Source organism: Balaenoptera borealis, assembly GCF_965194805.1.
Source record: "Balaenoptera borealis genome assembly, chromosome: 1".
Lineage (NCBI taxonomy): Eukaryota > Metazoa > Chordata > Mammalia > Artiodactyla > Balaenopteridae > Balaenoptera > Balaenoptera borealis.
Window position 1 is genome coordinate 29,237,529 of NC_138860.1, and position 19,542 is coordinate 29,257,070.

At 38.1% G+C, this 19,542-nt stretch overlaps 1 protein-coding gene and 1 long non-coding RNA gene across 26 annotated transcripts in view; one reads left to right on the forward strand and one right to left on the reverse strand.

The window, feature by feature from the left end:
* Positions 1 to 19,542, reverse strand: part of LOC309605611 — an 867,207-nt gene that overhangs the window by 637,842 nt on the left and 209,823 nt on the right. The window lies entirely within an intron of this gene.
* Positions 1 to 19,542, forward strand: part of CEP170 (centrosomal protein 170) — a 145,434-nt gene that overhangs the window by 35,095 nt on the left and 90,797 nt on the right. For 14 of the 25 annotated variants that reach the window (XM_082340008.1, XM_082339997.1, XM_082339999.1 and 11 more), the window contains 2 exons: positions 1,401 to 1,546; positions 8,243 to 8,351. In XM_082340008.1, the coding sequence (XP_082196134.1) occupies positions 1,524 to 1,546; positions 8,243 to 8,351 (132 nt within the window). In that variant the 5' untranslated portion in view covers positions 1,401 to 1,523. The remainder of the gene's footprint in view (positions 1 to 1,400; positions 1,547 to 8,242; positions 8,352 to 19,542) is intronic. The other 11 variants (XM_082340018.1, XM_082340017.1, XM_082340016.1 and 8 more) reach the window with 1 other exon arrangement.

A 19,542-nucleotide genomic window follows, 5' to 3' on the forward strand; every position in this document is an offset into this window, starting at 1 on the left:
TTTGATGTAGTATCAAAGAAAACTATCTTCAGTTACTTGGAAATATTATTAAAATAAATTTCCCATTTGCCACTACTTATCTGGGAATAAGTATGAAGCCAGGCTTTTAAATATTTTAAGTTAAACAGTATATGGCAACAGATTGAATTCAGAGCAGATATGAAAATCTTCTATTAAACCAGAGCTTAAAGAGATTTTAAAAAATGTAAAATAGTGCTATTCTTCTCACTAATTATTTGTTTTAGAAATATAGTAAATCTTCATTAAAATGTTAGCTATTTTTCTGTAAAATTGATTTATTGATAATTTTAAATGAATTAATACATACCAGTTTCTCAGTTTTTATTTCTAATATGGTAAATATTAATATATTTAACCCATGTAAACAAAATGTTCTTTAGGGTCCTTTTTTTTAAAAAAAAGAGTGTAAAAGAGTCTTAAGGACAAAAAGTTTAGGAGCTGCTGCTCTAGAAAATACATATTTAGAAAGTACCGTACAGGGCTTCCCTGGTGGCGCAGTGGTTAAGAATCCGCCTGCCAATGCAGGGGACACGGGTTCAAGCCCTAGTCTGGGAGGATCCCACATGCGGCGGAGCGGCTGGGTCCATGCACCACAACTACTGAGCCTGCGCTCTAGAGCCCGCGCGCCTAGGACCCGTGCTCCGCAGCAAGAGAAGCCACCTCAGTGAAAAGCCCGTGCACCGCAGCAAGGGGTAGCCTCTGCTTCCCTCAACTAGAGAAAAGCCCGAGTGCAGCAATGGAGACCCAGTGCAGCCAAAAATAAAATAAATAAATTAAAAAAAAAAAAACATTCACTTAAAAAAAAAAAAAAAGTACCGTACATGTTAGGACAGAGAAATTGAAATTGCATGTTTTTGAAAGTGCATTAAGTGGTCTACACTTGGTAGAGAAAGAAGCAGTTTCTTTGGTGTCCATTGTTAGCTCTTAATCAGATATCAAATATATTCATTTGAATTGAGTGTCTTTCTCAAATCATTTATAATTGAGACACTTATTTGTATAACATTGCTAGTGTTTACTGAGGTTAACATGATACTAATGTGATCATTTACTTGAGAATTGTAGACCTTTATAAGCTATGTTCAAATTGTAGACCTTTATAAGCTATAGAGATACGATAAATGTTATTAGTTGACTACCTACTTAATTGCCTAATGTATTCCTTTTTAAGTGAACTCTTAATGGAGTCCATGGACTTACTTAACTGCTGAGAATTTGGTAGATATATTGTTTCCTGGGACCCGTGGACTGTCTTATTTATGTAGTCAGGGGTAAATGTTGAATGCAGTTCTATTCCAAGACCTAGTTATAGGGTTTGGTGAATAGATACTAAAGTTGAAAATATCTAAATGTATGTTTTTCTGAATCTCCCTCTGCAGGATGACGTAGCTTTGCCAAAGACTTAGAAGCTAAGCAGAAAATGAGCTTAACATCCTGGTTTTTGGTGAGCAGTGGAGGCACTCGCCACAGGCTGCCACGAGAAATGATTTTTGTTGGAAGAGATGACTGTGAGCTCATGTTGCAGGTAATTGCATCTGCCTTCTGTATGTGTCTACTCAAAACCTGGAACTGACATGAAATATTTTTCTACTCCTTTGGAGAGCAACTCTACTTAACATTTGAACTTTCCAGCTCTCCCTCTTTAAGCTCTAGCTACTAGTTTAATAAATTTTCTCCCCCTTGTATCGTTTAAAAATAAGTTGTAAGTCTTGGAGATTATATTTTGAAAAATGAGAGCTTTGAGTAGAGAAGTTTGTTTTTAAGAAGTAAGAAGTTTCACATTATACACTTTTAAAATAAGACTTGTAAATAATTCATAAAATTAGCATAGCATGAAGTAAAATGAATTTTAATCATGGGTACTTAATTGATACTGGAATTAATCTCTTTTTCTTTTAGAGGTTTTCATTATGATATCTTCCAGTAGTTTGAGCATACAGATTGTTGGCATTTACTGAATTATGTACAAAGGAGTTACTTTTAAAAGATAATTTTAAGATTTTTTTTTAATTAATTTATTCATTTTTAAATTTATTTATTTATTTTATTTATTTTTGGCTGTGTTGGGTTTTCGTTGCTGCACGCGGGCTTTCTCTAGTTGCGGTGCACGGGCTTCTCATTGTGGTAGCTTCTCTTGTTGCGGAGTATGGGCTCTAGGTGCAGGGACTTAGTAGTTGTGGCTCGCAGGCTCTAGAGCACAGGCTCAGTAGTTGTGGCACACAGGCTTAGTTGCTCCGCGGCATGTGGGGTCTTCCCGGACCAGGACTTGAACCCCTGTCCCCTGCGTTGGCAGGCGGATTCTTAACCCCTGTGCCACCAGGGAAGCCCTTTTAAGATGTTTTTGAGCAAAGTAATTAGAAAAATGCATCCCCAGGTTTTTGAGATTTAGTTTCTTTAATAGGTCCTGACAATCTAGAATAGAATCTTACCCCCTTGCCCTCCCCCCTTTTGTTGGTTAAAAACTGTAAACAAGTACTTAGAATAGAGAGATTTGTTCTGTTAGCCCAGTGTTTCTCAACTGGGGTGATCCTGTCTCCCCCCACCTCCCCCAAAAGATATTTGGAAGTATTTGGAGACATTTTGATTTTCTTTTTTTTTAAGAGACAGTTTATTTATTTATTTATTTATTTAGGCTGCCCCAGGTGTTAGTTGCGGCACATGGGATCTTCGTCGCGGCATGCAGGATCTTTAGTTGCAGCATCCAGACTTCTTAGTTGCAGGATCTTTAGTTGCGCCGTGCAGGATCTTTAGTTGCACTGGAATCTAGTTCCCTGTCCAGGGATTGAACCTGGGCCCCCTGCATTGGGAGCGCAGAGTCTTACCCACTGGACAACCAGGGAAGTCCCCATTTTGATTGTTGTGCATGGTAGAGGGTTGGAGGTGGTTGCTACTGACATCAGTAGGCAAAGGTCAAGAGACCAGGGGGGGTTGCAAACATCCTACAGTATATAACATACTTCTTCATACCCCCTATACCGCCCCCACCAAACACACCCAACAAAGAATTATTTGGCCAAAAATATCAATAGTGCTGAGACTGAGAAACCCTACATTGTCCCCAGAAAAGTCAGATTTGCATATGTTTACGTACGTTTTTACTTTAAAAGTAAAGAACGTATTTTATAGTTTTGAGACAGTAAAAGTAAAGCCACTATATAGCTGTATATGAGTTACATGTATAATGAAACCTTAATTAAAGAAATTCAATGAGAGAAATAGAATAGTACAGAGATTTTTTGGGCTCCTCAGTGAGATGGAGTAGTGAGACTAGCAACTGAGAAGAAGGCAGTAATGATTCTGTTTGGATATAGGCCCCTTGTAACTGAAACATATCTTAGGTTCAAACTGGGGGGAACTCATTCATTAGAGACTGGAAGAGGTACTTTCTATGTGGCATTTGTATCAACCAGCAGAGCAGTATCTTAGGAAATGTGGGAATGGCTGTTTAGGAACTTGCAGAATAAATCTTTTCTTACATGGAGATAAGATTAAGAGACATGACTGGTAAGGTGTCCGTGTCCTGGATTATGTGTAACGAATGTAAGTTGTCTGACAATTTGTGAGGTGGAGGGAGGAAGCTGAGAGTCCAAGGAGACCAAGATGGGTTCCAATTCACAGGACACACCATCGGAGAGGAGAGAGCTACACAGAGAAAGAACTCTGTGGAGGATTACCCTTGAGTATGCAGTTGAGTACTGATCAGCACACATAAGTGAAGAAACTACCCAAGGGCAGAGGAAAGAAACCCACTCAAATTAGAGTTAACAGTACCCGGCACTAACAGGGTCAGGAATGGTGCCTGTTGCTAACAGCCAGACTGGAAAACCTCACAATTCACAGGGCATTGGCCTCTACCCCTTAGTAGTGGGGAAATAATTAACCCTAGTCTGAGTTCTACTCTTATCTCAATCTTAAAAACAATACTCAAAAGGGTCACACTGTTTTTAAGTAACTTAGTTGTGTCCCAGACCAAAGTTCAAGAATATTTATAGGAATACAGAAGTACAAAGGTAAAATTCCCAGTGTTTGTTAGCCAATAAAAAATTATCAGGCCTGTAAAGAAGCAGGAAAATGTGACCCATAATGAAGATTGATTAAAGATTTTTTGTTTCTGAAGAGTTTGGCAAAGTTTGGCAAAATTTAAAAATGGCAAAACAATCTTGTAAAAGAAGAATAAAGTTGCACAACTCACACTTCTTCACTTCAAAATTTATTACAAAGCTAGCAATACTGGAATAAGGGTAGATGTACAGACAAATGGAACAGAATGAAGAGTTCAGAAGGAAACCCATATATCTATGGCTGTTACGGTTTGAATTGTGTCCCCCCCCAAAAGATGTATCAAAGTCCTAATATCCCATACTTGTGAATGTGATCTTATTAGGAAATAGGATCTTTGAGGATGTGATCAAGTTAAGATGAAGTCATTCGGGTGGACCTTAAGCCAGTATAACTTGGTGTCATAAGATGAGGAGAAAACAGACACAGAGAGAAGACAGCCATGTAAAGATAGAAGCAGAGATTAAGAGTTATGCTACCAGAAGCTAAGGAAACCTGGGGCTACCAGAAACTGGAAGATGCAAGGAAGGATTCTTCCCTGGAAGTTTTGGAGGAAACATCGCCCTGCCAACTCCTTGATTCTGGACTTCGTGAATCCAGAACTTTGAGAGAATAAACTTGGACTGTTTTAAGCCACTCAATTTATGGTACTTTGTTATGGCAGCCCAAGGAAACTGCTACAGTAGGTTTTTGAGAAGGGTGCCAAGTCCATTCAGTAAAGGAAAGAATGGTCTTTCCAACAGATAAAGCTAGGACAACCAGATTTCTACACGTAAAAGAATGAATTTAGACCCCTACCTTACAACATATATAAAAATTAACTCAAAATGGATCAGTGACCTGAATCTAAGAGCTAAAGCCATAAAACTCTTAGAAGAAATCATAGGGATAAATCATGACCTTGGATTTGGCAGTGGATTCTTAGATATGATACCAATAGCACAAGCAACAAAAGAAAAAGTAGGTAAATTGGACTTCATCAAAATTAAAAACTTGTGCATCTAAGGATACTATCAAGAGAGGAAAAAGACAACTCACAGAATTGGAGAAAATATTTGCAAAACTATATATATCTTATAATATCCAGAGTATATAAAGAACTCCTACAACTCAACAACAAATACACAAACAACCCCCTTAAAAAATGGTCAAAAAACTTGAGTAGACATCTCTCCAAAGAAGATATAAAAATGGCTAATAAGCACATGAAAGTCACTCAACATCATTTGTCATTAAGAAATGCAGATCAGAACCGCAATGAAATACTGCTTCATATCTACTGGGATGGCAATAATGTTAAAAAGAAACAAAAAAGAAGAAGATAAGTGTTGGGAAGGGTGTGGAGAAATTGAAATTCTTGTACTTTGCTGGTGGGAATGTGTAAAATGGGGTAGCCGCTGTGGAAAACAATTCAGGGGTTCCTCAAAAAGCTAAATAGAATTATCATATGACCCAGCAATTCCACTAGTAGGCTATACCCAGAATAATTGAAAGCTAGGATTCAAACAGATACTTGTATTTAAGTCAGTGTTCATTGTAGTGTTATTCATAGTAGCCAAAGGTGACAACATCCCAAGTGTCCAGCAGCAGATGAAGGGATAAACAAAATGCAGTATATATCAATACATATAATGGATTATTATTCAGCTACAAAAAGAAACGAAGTTTGAATACATGCTGCAACAGAAATGAACCTTGAAAACATTATGCTAAATGAAATAAGCCAGAAACAATGACAAATATTGTATGGTTCTACTTACATGAACTATCTAAAACAAGCAAATTCGTAGAGATATAAAGTAAATTAGTGGTTACCAGTGGCTGGAGGAAGGAGGGTTGAAGAGTTATTGCTTTACAGTTACAGTTTCTGTTTGGAGTGATGAAAAAATTTTGGAAAGGGGTATGGTTTGGGGTGTTAAATTTTGGAATCAGATATTGTGAAACGGTGATGATTACACAACATTGTAAATTTAATTAATGCCACTGAATCGTACAACGAAAATGGTTAAAATGACAAATATTATGTTATATATATTTTACCACAGTGAAAAATCTAGAAGGAAATCAATGGCAATAGAATTTGAAAATATCTTTGAATCGATTCAGGTATCATAAACAAAATAATGCCTTTACAACAGAAATTTAAAGAAAATCAATAATTTTTAAAGCGCAAAACCCAATATTTCCACTATAAGAAGTCAAAAATTAACATAACATTTTTATTTAAAGTTCATCAAAGTGTCTGATGTGGGCATCTATTCTACTTATATTTTTAAATTTATGCTTTATTTTAAAAATAAAATATAAAGTTTGTGAAACTCCATGATCAGGCAAGAAAAAAACCAGTTTTGACCTGTTCCTCAGACCCCACCTCTAAAGATACTTCTTCCTTTTATCTGATAGGAGGATACTCCTTTTAGCACTAACCTAGACACAGTGTATTCTCTGAAAAAGTTCCATGATTTGATCGCCATGATGGTTACCTGGTAGTCAGAATCAGTGCTACAAATTAATGGAACTCTTCTTAGTACAGAAAGACACATCTTTTGTATGGAAGTAAGAACAAGTATTTGCAAATTGTATTTAGTTTTTAAATGGTTTAGTCGAGGAGCTTCAAGATGGCGAAAGAGTAAGACGTGGAGATCACCTTCCTCCCCACAAATACATCAGAAATACATCTACATGTGGAACAACTCCTACAGAACACCTACTGAACGCTGGCAGAAGACCTCAGACCTCCCAAAAGGCAAGAAACTCCCCCACGTACCTGGGTAGGGCAAAAGAAAAAAGAGAGACAAAAGAATAGGGATGGGACCTGCACCAGTGGGAGGGAGCTGCAAAAGAGGAAAGGTTTCCACACACTAGGAAGCCCCTTCGCGGGCGGAGACTGCGGGTGGCGGAGGGGGGAAGCTTCAGAGTCACGGAGGAGAGCGCAGCAACAGAGGGCAAAGCAGAGAGATTCCTGCACGGAGGATCAGTGCTGACCAGCACTCAACAGCCCTAGAGGCTTGTCTCCTCACCCCTCGGGACAGGTGGGGGCTGGGAGCTGAGGCTCGGGCTTCGGTTGGATCCCAGGGAGAGGACTGGGGTTGGCTGTGTGAACACAGCCTGAAGAGGGCTAGTGCACCACGGCTAGCCAGGAGGGAGTCCAGGAAAAAGTCTGGAGCTGCCGAAGAGGCAAGAGACTTTTTCATGCCTCTTTGTTTCCTGGTGCGCGAGGAGAAGGGATTAAGAGCGCTGCTTAAAGGAGCTCCAAAGACGGGCGTGAGCTGCGGCTATCAGTGTGGACCCCAGAGACGGGCATGAGACGCTAAGGCTGCTACTGCAGCCACCAAGAAGCCTGTGTGCAAGCACAGGTCACTATTCACACCTCCCCTCCCGGGAGCCTATGCAGCCCGCCACTGCCAGGGTCCCGTGATCCAGGGACAACTTACCCGGGAGAACGCACGGCGCGCCTCAGGCTGGTGCAACGTCACGCTGGCCTCTGCCGCCGCAGGCTCGTCCTGCATCCGTACCCCTCCCTACACCCGGCCTGAGTGAGCCAGGGCCCCCGAATCGGCTGCTCCTTTAATGCCGTCCTGTCTGAGCGAAGAACAGACGCCCTCAGGTGACCTACACGCAGAGGCGGGGCCAAATCTAAAGCTGAAACCCAGGAGCTGTGCAAACAAAGAAGAGAAAGGGAAATCTCTCCCAGCAGCATCAGGAGCAGCAGATTAAATCTCCACAATCAACTTGATGTACCCTGCATCTGTGGAATACCTGAATAGACAACAGATCATCCCAAATTGAGGAGGTGGACTTTGGGAGCAATTCCAAATTGAGGAGATGGACTTTGGGAGCAATTTGTTTTTCCTTTTTTCTCTTTTTGTAACTGTGTATGTGTATGCATCTATGTGTGATTTTGTCTGTATAGGTTTGCTTTTACCATTTGTCCTAGGGTTCTGTCTGTCTTTTTTTAGTATAATTTTTAGCGCTTGTCATTGGTGTATTTGTTTTTTGGTTTGGTTGCTCTCTTCTTTCTTTCCTTCTTTTTTTCTTTATTACTTTAAAAAAATTTTTTTAATAATTATGTTTTATTTTTTATTTTAATAATTTTTCAATTTAACTTAATTTAATTTTATCTTCTTTCTTTCTTTCTATTTTTTCTCCCTTTTATTCTGAGCTGTGTGGATGACAAGCTCTTGGTGCTCCACCCAGGTGTCAGGGCTGTGCCTCTGAGGTGGGAGAGCCAAGTTGAGGACATTGGTCCACAAGAGACCTCCCAGCTCCAGGTAATGTCAAATGGCGAAAATCTCCCAGAGATCTCCATCTCAACACCAAGACCCAGCTCCACTCAACGACTAGCAAGCTCCAGTGCTAAACACCCTATACCAAACAACTAGCAAGACAGGAACACAACCTCACCCATTAGCAAGAGGCTGCCTAAAATCATAATAAGGCCACAGACACCCCAAAACACACCACCAGACGTGGACCTGCCCACCAGAAAGACAAGATCCAGCCTAATCCACCAGAACACAGGCCCTAGTCCCCTCCCCCAGGAGGCGTACACAGCCCACTGAAATAACCATAGCCACTGGGGGCAGACACCAAACACAACGGGAACTACGAACCTGCAGCCTATGAAAAGGAGACCCCCAATACAGTAAGGTAAGCAAAATGAGAAACAGACAGCAGATGAAGGAGCAAGGTAAAAACCCACCAGACCTAACAAATGAAGAGAAAATAGGCAGTCTACCTGAAAAAGAATTCAGAATAATGATAGTAAAGATGATCCAAAATCTTGGAAATAGAATGGAGAAAATACAAGAAATGCTTAACAAGGACCTAGAAGGGCTAAAGAGCAAACAAACAGTTTTGAACCACACAATAAATGAAATTAAAAATTCTCTAAAAGGGATCAATAGCAGAATAACTGAGGCAAAAGAACGGATAAGTGACCTGGAAGATAAAATAGTGGAAATAACTACTGCAGAGCAGAATAAAGAAAAAAGAATGAAAAGAACTGAGGACAGTCTCAGAGACCTCTGGGACAACATTAAATGCACCAACATTCGAATTATAGGGGTCCCAGAAGAAGAAGAGAAAAAGAAAGGGACTGAGAAAATATTTGAAGAGATTCTAGTTGAAACCTTCCCTAATACGGGAAAAGAAAGAGTTAATCAAGTCCAGAAAGCACAGAGAGTCCTATACAGGATAAATCTAAGGAGAAACACGCCAAGACACATATTAATCAAACCATCAAAAATTAAATACAAAGAAAAAATATTAAAAGCAGCAAGGGAAAAACAACAAATAACACACAAGGGAATCGCCATAAGGTTAACAGCTGATCTTTCAGCAGAAACTCTGCAAGCCAGAAGGGAGTGGCAGGACATATTTGGGAAAAACCTAAAACCAAGATTACTCTACCCAGCAAGGATCTCATTCAGATTCGCCGGAGAAATTAAAACCTTTATACACACGCAAAAGCTAAGAGAATTCAGCACCACCAAACCAGTTTTACAACAAATCCTAAAGAAACTTCTCTAGGCAGGAAACACAAGAGAAGGAAAAGACCTACAATAACAAACCCAGAACAATTAAGAAAATGGTAATAGGAACATACATATCGATAATTACCTTAAATGTAAATGGATTAAATGCTCCAACCAAAAGACATAGACTGGCTGAATGGATACAAAAACAAGACCCGTATATATGCTGTCTACAAGAGACCCACTTCAGACCTAGGGACACATGCAGACTGAAAGTGAGGGGATGGAAAAAGATATTCCATACAAATGGAAATCAAAAGAAAGCTGGTGTAGCAATTCTCATATCAGACAAAATCGACTTTAAAATAAAGACTATTACGAGAGACACTAGAAGGACACTACCTAATATCAAGGGATCGATCCAAGAAGAAGATATAACAATTGTAAATATTTATGCACCCAACATAGGAGCACCTCAATACATAAGGCAAATACTAACAGCCATAAAAGGGGAAATCGACAGCAGCACAGTCATAGTAGGGGACTTTAACACCCCACTTTCACCAATGGACAGATCATCCAAAATGAAAATAAACAAGGAAACACAAGCTTTAAATGATACATTAAACAAGATGAACTTAATTGATATTTATAGGACATTCCATCCAAAAACAACAGAATACATTTTCTTCTGAAGTGCTCATGGAACATTTTCCACAATCGATCATACCGTGGGTCACAAATCAAGCCTTGGTAAATTTAAGAGAATTGAAATCATATCAAGTATCTTTTCTGACTACAATGCTATGAGACTAGATATCAGTTACAGGAAAAAATCTGTAAAACATAAAAACACATGGAGGCTAAACAATACACTACTTAATAACCAAGAGATCACTGAACAAATCAAAGAGGAAATCAAAAAATACCTAGAAACAAATGACATTGAAAACACGACGACCCAAAACCTATGGGATGCAGCAAAAGCAGTTCTAAGAGGGAAGTTTATAGCAATACAATCCTACCTTAAGAAACAAGAAACATCTCAAATAACCAACCTAACCTTACACCTAAAGCAATTAGAGAAAGAAGAACAAAAAAACCCCAATGTTAGCAGAAGGAAAGAAATCATAAAGATCAGATCAGAAATAAATGAAACAAAAATGAAGGAAACAATAGCAAAGATCTATAAAGCTAAAAGCTGGTGCTTTGGGAAGATAAACAAAATTGATAAACCATTAGGCAGACTCATCAAGAAAAAGAGGGAGAAGACTCAAATCAATAGAATTAGAAATGAAAAAGGAAAAGTAACAACTGACATAGCAGAAATACAAAGGATCATGAGAGCTACCTACAAGCAACTATATGCCAATAAAATGGACAACCTGGAAAAAATGGACAGATTCTTAGAAATGCACAACCTGCCGAGACTGAACCAGGAAGAAATAGAAAATATGAACAGACCAATCACAAGCACTGAAATTGAAACTGTGATTAAAAACCTTCCAACAAACAAAAGCCCAGGACCAGATGGCTTCACAGGTGAATTCTATCAAACACTTAGAGAAGAGCTAACACCTATCCTCCTCAAACTCTTCCAAAATATTGCAGAGGGAGGAACACTCCCCAACTCATTCTACGAGGCCACCATCACCCTGATACCAAAACCAGACAAAGATGTCACAAAGAAAGAAAACTACAGGCCAATATCATTGATGAACATAGATGCAAAAATTCTTAACAAAATAGTAGCAAACAGAATCCAACAGCACATTAAAAGGATCATACACCATGATCAAGTGGGGTTTATCCCAGGAATGCAAGGATTCTTCAATATACACAAATCAATCAATGTGTTACATCATATTAATAAATTGAAGGAGAAAAACCATATGATCATCTCAATAGATGCAGAGAAAGCTTTTGACAGAATTCAACACCCATGTATGATAAAAACCCTCCAGAAAGTAGGCATAGAGGGAACTTACCTCAACATAATAAAGGCTATATATGACAATCCCACAGCCAACATCATCCTCAATGGTGAAAAACGGAAACCATTTCCACTAAGATCAGGAACAATACAAGATTGCCCACTCTTACCAGTATTATTCAACATAGTTTTGGAAGTTTTAGCCACAGAAATCAGAGAAGAAAAAGAAATAAAAGGAATCCAAATTGGAAAAAAAGAAGTAAAGCTATCACTGTTTGCAGATTACGTGATAGTATACATAGAGAATCCTAAAGATGCTATCAGAAAACTACTAGAGCTAATCAATGAATTTGGTAAAGTTGCAGGATACCAAATTAATGCACAGAAATCTCTTGCATTCCTATACACTAATGATGAAAAATCTGAAAGTGAAGTTAAGAAAACAGTCACATTTACCATTACAACAAAAAGAATAAAATATCTAGGAATAATCCTACCTAAGGAGACAAAAGACCTGTATGCAGAAAATTATAAGACACTGATGAAAGAAATTAAAGATGATACAAACAGATTGAGAGATATACCATATTCTTGGATTGGAAGAATCAACATTGTGAAAATGACTCTACTACACAAAGCAATCTACAGATTCAGTGCAATCCCTATCAAACTACCAATGGCCTTTTTCACAGAACCAGACAAAAAATTTCACAATTTGTATGAAAACACAAAAGACCCCGAATAGCCAAAGCAATCTTGAGAAAGAAAAATGAAGCTGGAGGAATCAGGCTCCCTGACTTCAGACTATACTACAAAGCTACAGTAATCAAGACAGTTTGGTACTGGCACAAAAACAGAAATATAGATCAATGGAACAGGATAGAAAGCCCAGAGATAAACCCACACACATAGGGTCACCTTATCTTTGATAAAGGAGGCAAGAATATACAGTGGAGAAAAGACAGCCTCTTCAATAAGTGGTGCTGGGAAAACTGTACAGCTCCATGTAAAAGAATGAGATTAGAACACTCACTAACACCATACACAAAAATAAACTCAAAATGGATTAAAGACCTAAATGTAAGGCCAGACACTATCAAACTCTTAGAGGAAAACATAGGCAGAACACTCTATGACATAAATCACAGCAAGATCCTTTTTGACCCAGCTCCTAGAGAAATGGAAATAAAAAGAAAAATAAACAAATGGGACCTAATGAAACTTAAAAGCTTTTGCACAGCTAAGGAAACCATAAGACGAAAAGACAACCCTCAGAATGGGAGAAAATATTTGCAAATGAAGCAACTGACAAAGGATTAATCTCCAAAATATACAAGCAGCTCACACAGCTCCATATCAAAAAAACAAACAACCCAATCCAAAAACGGGCAGAAGACCTAGATAGACATTTCTCCAAAGAAGATATATAGATTGCCAACAAGCACATGAAAGAATGCTCAAAATCATTAATCATTAGAGAACTTGAAATCAAAACTACAGTGAGGTATCACCTCACACTGGTCAGGATGGCCATCATCAAAAAATCTACAAACAATAAATGCTTGAGAGGGTGTGGAGAAAAGGGAACCCTCTTGCCCTGTTGTTGGGAATGTCAATTGACACAGCCACTATGGAGAACAGTATGGAGGTTCCTTAAAAAACTAAAATTAGAACTACCATATGACCCAGCAATCCCACTACTGGGCATATACCCTGAGAAAACCATCATTCAAAAAGAGTCATCTACCACAATGTTCATTGCAGCTCTATTTGCAATAGCCAGGACATGGAAGCAAGCTAAGTGTCCATCAACAGATGAATGGATAAAGAAGATGTGGCACAAATATACAATGGAATATTACTCAGTCATAAAAAGAAACGAAATGGAGTTATTTGTAGTGAGGTGGATGGACCTAGAGTCTGTCATACAGAGTGAAGTAAGTCAGAAAGAGAAAAACAAATACCGTATGCTAACACATATACATGGAATCTAAAAAAAAAAAATGGTCATGAAGAACCTAGGGGCAAGATGGGAATAAAGACGCAGACCTACTAGAGAATGGACTTGAGGATACAGCGAGGGGGAAGGGTAAGGTGGTACAAAGTGAGAGAGTGGCATGGACATATATACACTACCAAATGCAAAAGAGATAGCTAGTGGGAAGCAGCCGCATAACACAGGGAGATCAGTTCGGTGCTTTGTGACCACCTAGAGGGGTGGGATAGGGAGTGTGGGAGGGCGGGAGATGCAAGAGGGAAGAGATACGGGGACATGTGTATATGTATAGCTGATTCACTTTGTTATAAAGCAGAAATTAACACACCACTGTAAAGCAATTATACTCCAATAAAGATGTTAAAAAAAAAAGGCAAAGCCTTATAAAGTAAAATAAAATAAATAAATAAATGGTGTAGTCTTTCATAGAATATTAGTAAAATAAATGGATTAGTTAAAACTTACTGTTCTTTTTATGTTATTTCTGAACAGTGAACTAAGCTCACGTATGGAGAAGTGGAGACTTACAAGTATATAAATATTAGTGAAATATATTTGTTTTGAAAACTTGGAGCTCTCGAGTTGATGAAGTTATGATTTCATTTTAAGGCGTTATGTAGATGAAATGGTTCTACATTGGTTAGATCAGTTGGTGTGATAATTAAAATGGTTAGAAATACAAATAATTACTATTTGTTTGCTTTTTAATGAGTAAATAAAAGATCTTTTAAATTTTGTTAACCTAATTTAGCATTTATGGTTTAAAACCCTTTATTTTTAACATACAGAAAACAACTGGTTAGTTGTTAGGTTTTAGAATCTCTGCCTCTGAATAATGTTCAGTAGTTTCTTACCTGTAAAGATTTCAACTATAAATAGATTTACCAGCACTGTAAACATACTTTGATGATAATGTAGCTTAAAACCCTGTGCAAAACGGAAACAAATGATCCATGAGGTCATATGCTCTGTTTGATTACAATTACATTTTTTTGTTAATTATGACCAAAAAAATGTTTTGAATTTTTGTTGCTGTTATTTCATCTCATTCCAAAAAAGGTAGTCTAAAGAATGTAGTCATTGAGAAGAATATGTGCTTGGATATTAAAGAGTAGGAGATTAAACACGGGATTCTGGAATTCGAGTTTTGTTTCTGCCACTTACGTTGGAAGGCTTTAGCAAATTAATGAACTTGCTATGCTTGTTTGTCTTGCTATAGAAAGATGATTATGCGATGCTATGTTCCATAAGACATATTATGTAAAATAAATCTTAGAGAGCCGTGAATGAAAGGTATAATGTATAGTTACTGGGTAAAGATTATACTGTCTTTGTTTTGAGTGACACACAATATTACTACTATTAAAAGTACCATGCCGTTGAATAATACTTTCTCTTGTTCTCAGTGTTCATTTATGTTGATTCAGTTCTTCCTCAAGAATTTCTTAAAGATATAATTACCTCCATTCTACAGATGATAAAATTAAGATTCAGAAAGACTTAGTCACTGTGTTTTATTACAATATATTGGATTCCTCTATATACAAGTTGAGTTGCATTCTGAAAAAAGTTCATATCTAAATTCTAATTTTATCTTCATAAGTTTTTTTAATTGTACCAAGTGCATGAATTTTACTCGATTTGGAGAATCATCATCATACTAATTAAATAGTTTTCCTAATGCATAATAGAAAATATAATAAAATTATATTTGACTCACTGTTTTAGTATTTTAATTTTTGTATGATGTATTAATGACGGAATATGTTTTGAAGATCATAGGTTAGTAATTTTCATCTATCCTTTGGAGCACATAGCAAAGGATAAATCACTGTTTATTATTATGATTGTAAAAACACAACTGGACTTTTAAAGAATCTTTCAGCTACACTATCTTTAAAAATTTTTTTTTTAATTATTTATTTATTTTTGGCTGTGTTAGGTCTTCGTTGCTGCGCGCGGGCATTCTCTAGTTGCGGCGAGCGGGGGCTACTCTTTGTTGCGGTGTGTGGGCTCCTCATTGCGGTGGCTTCTCTTGTTGCACAGCACTGGCTCTAGGCGCGCGGGCTTCTGTAGTTGTGGCTCGTGGGCTCAGTAGTTGTGGCTCACGGGCTCTAGAGCGCAGACTCAGTAGTTGTGGCACACGGGCTTAGTTGCTCTGAGGCATGTGGGATCTTCCCGGACCAGGACTCGAACCTGTGTCCCCTTCATTGGCAGGCGGATTCTTAACCATTGCGCCACCAGGGAAGCCCCTCTTTTAAAATTTTTAAATGATGAGACATACAGTGGCAATCTTTCTCTTTTTAGTTTTTTCTGAACATATGTATCCATGTATTTGTGTCTTTTTCTCTCATATTTTTAGTAGGAAAGAGAAGTAACAGCCATTTCATATCCAAAGCATGTATGACACATATCAGGTAACCATTTGTACCATTTCATATGTTAGTTTTTAGTTAGAAATTAGTCAGTGTGAGTCTTTGCTGCTTTATTGTTGTGCCCAGCCTGAAATTTTTTTTTTATGTTTTGATTTTATTTGATGGCAGACTTTTTCTTCTTTGTTTGTTGCAGGAAAGGAAGTATTTCTTCCTAAAAAAAGTATTATTGCTTCATTTTGTTACTCTTATTTTCCAAAATTTTCTGGTTTTATAATCATCTGAGAGCCACAATTTTTTGTTTGTTTGTTTTGGTTTGGTTCTGTTGTTTTAAGCCACCTGGTTTGTAGGCTTCTTAAAATTTGGTCTGAACTTTGTAACTTCAATACTTTTGCTATTTTATACATAAGAAAACTTTTCTACCTCCATTCTTTATGAAATGAGATTGGCCAAATAGCATGGATTTTCTTTCCATCAAACCTTTTTAAACATATACTATGTGTAGGCTGAGGTATCAATGTGTATACAGATAGGGTCTCTCTGTCCTTTAAGACTTAGAGTCTAGTAGAAGGATATGTGTATGTAAATAAGTGGGTATAAACAGTATGATACAGGACAGTGATGGGAGTTGGTATGGGGTACAGAAAAAAGAGATTGGTCAGTTCTGCCTGCAAGGAAATGTGGGAATGTGAAATCTGGAAAGACTTCTGGAGGAGATTGCTTTAGCTGAATTATCTTAAAAGATGAATAAATGGTTTCTGGAAGGTTAGAGTGTGGTTGAGCGCGTGGTATTGAAGATAGCATGGCATTCAGTGTCTATTTAGGTAAATTAAAATATTTCCTTGTAGTTTGTATATAAGATGTGAAGGCAAACGTTTTGAGAGATTAATACTTGGGCATTAGAAGAGGCCAGATCTTGGAAGGCCTTGTGTACTATATTAAAGACTTGGTGTATCTTACCTTAACCAGTAAGAGGATTGAGGAGTTTTTAAGTAGAGCAATATTTCCTTTTCAGATGCTTTGCATGCATTTAATCCTCACAAAAAAAATCTGTGAGCTAGGTATACCTTTTTGTAGAATGATTATACAAAGATTAGTAATTTTACCAAGGTCTCACAACTGGCAAGTGGCTGGACCAGTTCTTTTTGACTCCAACACCTGTGCTTTAAACTACTATTCTATATTACTGCTCAGGATTAGAGATTGGAATTGGTATAAGCAGTTAGATGATTATAATAATCTAGGAAGAGACGGTTAAGTTCTAAGGAAGAGAGTATCATTTAAAATGAAGAACAGAAGACAGAGCAGGAGAGAGATTGAAAATAGAAGGCTGTGCTTTCTAGTTATATATAATGAACGAGGGAGAGAAAAAGAATGTAAGACCTAGCCTTTCTGGCATGGAAATAGATGAAGTAGTGGTTCAGGAGGTGTACTTTTGGGGAACAAGATAATGAGTTTGAGGTTCCTGAGGGATACCCAGATTGAGATATTAAACAGAAAACTGGAAATAAATATATGAAGCTGAGCAGAGTAGTCCATGAAGAAGGTAGAGATTTGGGGATTAGGAGCATAAAGGGAACAGTTGAAGCCAGGGGGGAATCTAGGTTATATAGAGAAGGAAGTAAAGTCAGAGTTATAGGATGTGGTTGCTTGGGAGAAAAGGAAGGGGTCAGAATATTAGATGTCTTGCGGTTGTCAAAGGACTTAGGTAATATACTAGTAAATTATTGTAAATAATTGAGAAAACTGGAAGAATAGGAGAATGTAGTCACAGAGAAATACTACGGCTTAGATTCCATAGGTGGAATCAATTTCGCATGATAAAGTTTAGCAGTGGGAGTGGTATGACAAGATATGTTAAGGATTTTGGTTGTGGGAGTAGAGAAGGCTAGATTTTTATATGGGTTATCTACAGAGACATTTAAAATCAACCATGAAGAAGTAGGAATTTGAATTTACCATTACCCCAAAACTTAAGTCAAAAAGTTAGAATGACCGCAAATGATTGCAGCAACCTGGGAGGTGAGTGTGAGTGTGTGTGTGTAAATATATAGTGTGTATGTATATTTATTTATACTTATATTTATATATAGGTGGATAACAAGAACTTCAGAAAAGTAAAAAGTTTTTTTCATCGGAGGGGGAAAGTAATGGTCTAGAAGCCACAATAGTAGACTGGACTGCATCTCTGAACTCAACAGAATATTGGATTTAGGAGGATATCATCCACTTTAAAGGAATGTCGTGGAAATAGTGTTCTCAGGGGGAAAGCCAGATTTTAAAGGAAGGAAGTAAGAGATAACCCTAAGAGCTTGAGAATGAAGAGGCGTTTCAAGTAAGGAGGATTCTCAAGAGTGTAGTGTAAAAGCCTTGGGAAGAGGGTCTTTGTAGAAAGTAAAACTTATGAGGGAAGAGGCATAGGCTCTTGTGGGGGAAAGGACTATAAGGGGATAGTGACTAGAGAGTCTTGCATTCTTTTTTTTTTTTTTTTTTTAATAAATTTATTTTATTTATTTATTTTTTTGGCTGCTTTGGGTCTTTGTTGCTGTGCATGGGCTTTCTCTAGTTGCTGTGAGCAGGGGATACTCTTTGTTGCAGTGCGTGGGCCTCTCATTGTGGTGGCTTCTCTTGTTGTGGAGCACAGGCTCTAGGCACGCAGGCTTCAGTAGTTGTGGCACACGGGCTCAGCAGTTGTGGCTCATGGGCTCTAGAGCGCAGGCTCAGTAGTTGTGGTGCATGGGCTTCGTTGCTCCACGGCATGTGGGATCTTCCCGGATCAGGGCTCGAACCCGTGTTCCCTGCATTGGCAGGCGAATTCTTAACTACTGCGCCACCAGGGAAGTCCCACCATTAGGGACTTTTTTTTTTTTAATTTTTTTTTAATTAATTAATTTATTTATTTTGGCTGTGTTGGGTCTTCGTTTCTGTGCGAGGGCCCTCTCTAGTGGTGGGGAGCGGGGGCCACTCTTCATTGCGGTGTACGGGCCTCTCACTGTCGTGGCCTCTCTTGTTGCGGAGCACAGGCTCCAGACGCGCAGGCTCAGTAATTGTGGCTCACGGGCCTAGTCGCTCTGCGGCATGTGGGATCTTCCCAGACCAGGGTTCGAACCCGTGTCCTCTGCATTGGCAGGCAGATTCTCAACCACTGCACCACCAGGGAAGCCCGAGTCTTGCATTCTTACCAAAGGCATAAGGTGGAACAAATAAGAGATCTGGTCAAAATTGACTATCTTTTGATTTAAACCTGGACCAGATAAGGTTTTTCCATTAGTATTAGAAATTTGATGAAGTTAGCTGTCTTTGTCAGGGTTTAAATTGTATGTTTCTGAGAGATTATTAAATTTTTATTGAAAAGCTCAAATGGGTTGTGAAAATTAAGTTGCAATGCACTTTCTCCTGGCTCAGTTTAATCTAGAGGAAGTGTGAATTTATCTGGAAATGAAAATGGTTTAATGCTTGTGTGGTTAGATGAGAATAACAAATCTTTTTTATTCCCTCAGTTTTTCTTGACCACTTACTTGACATATTATGTTCTATAATCTTGGTTTCCTGCTTAGTTTCTGTGATGGGTACAGAAACACACTGATACCTTGAATACATTTGATAAATAAGAACAGGCATTTTTATTTGCTTTCATTGGCTGTTATTTTTTGAAGAGTTACACAAATGCAATGACTTGTCCTG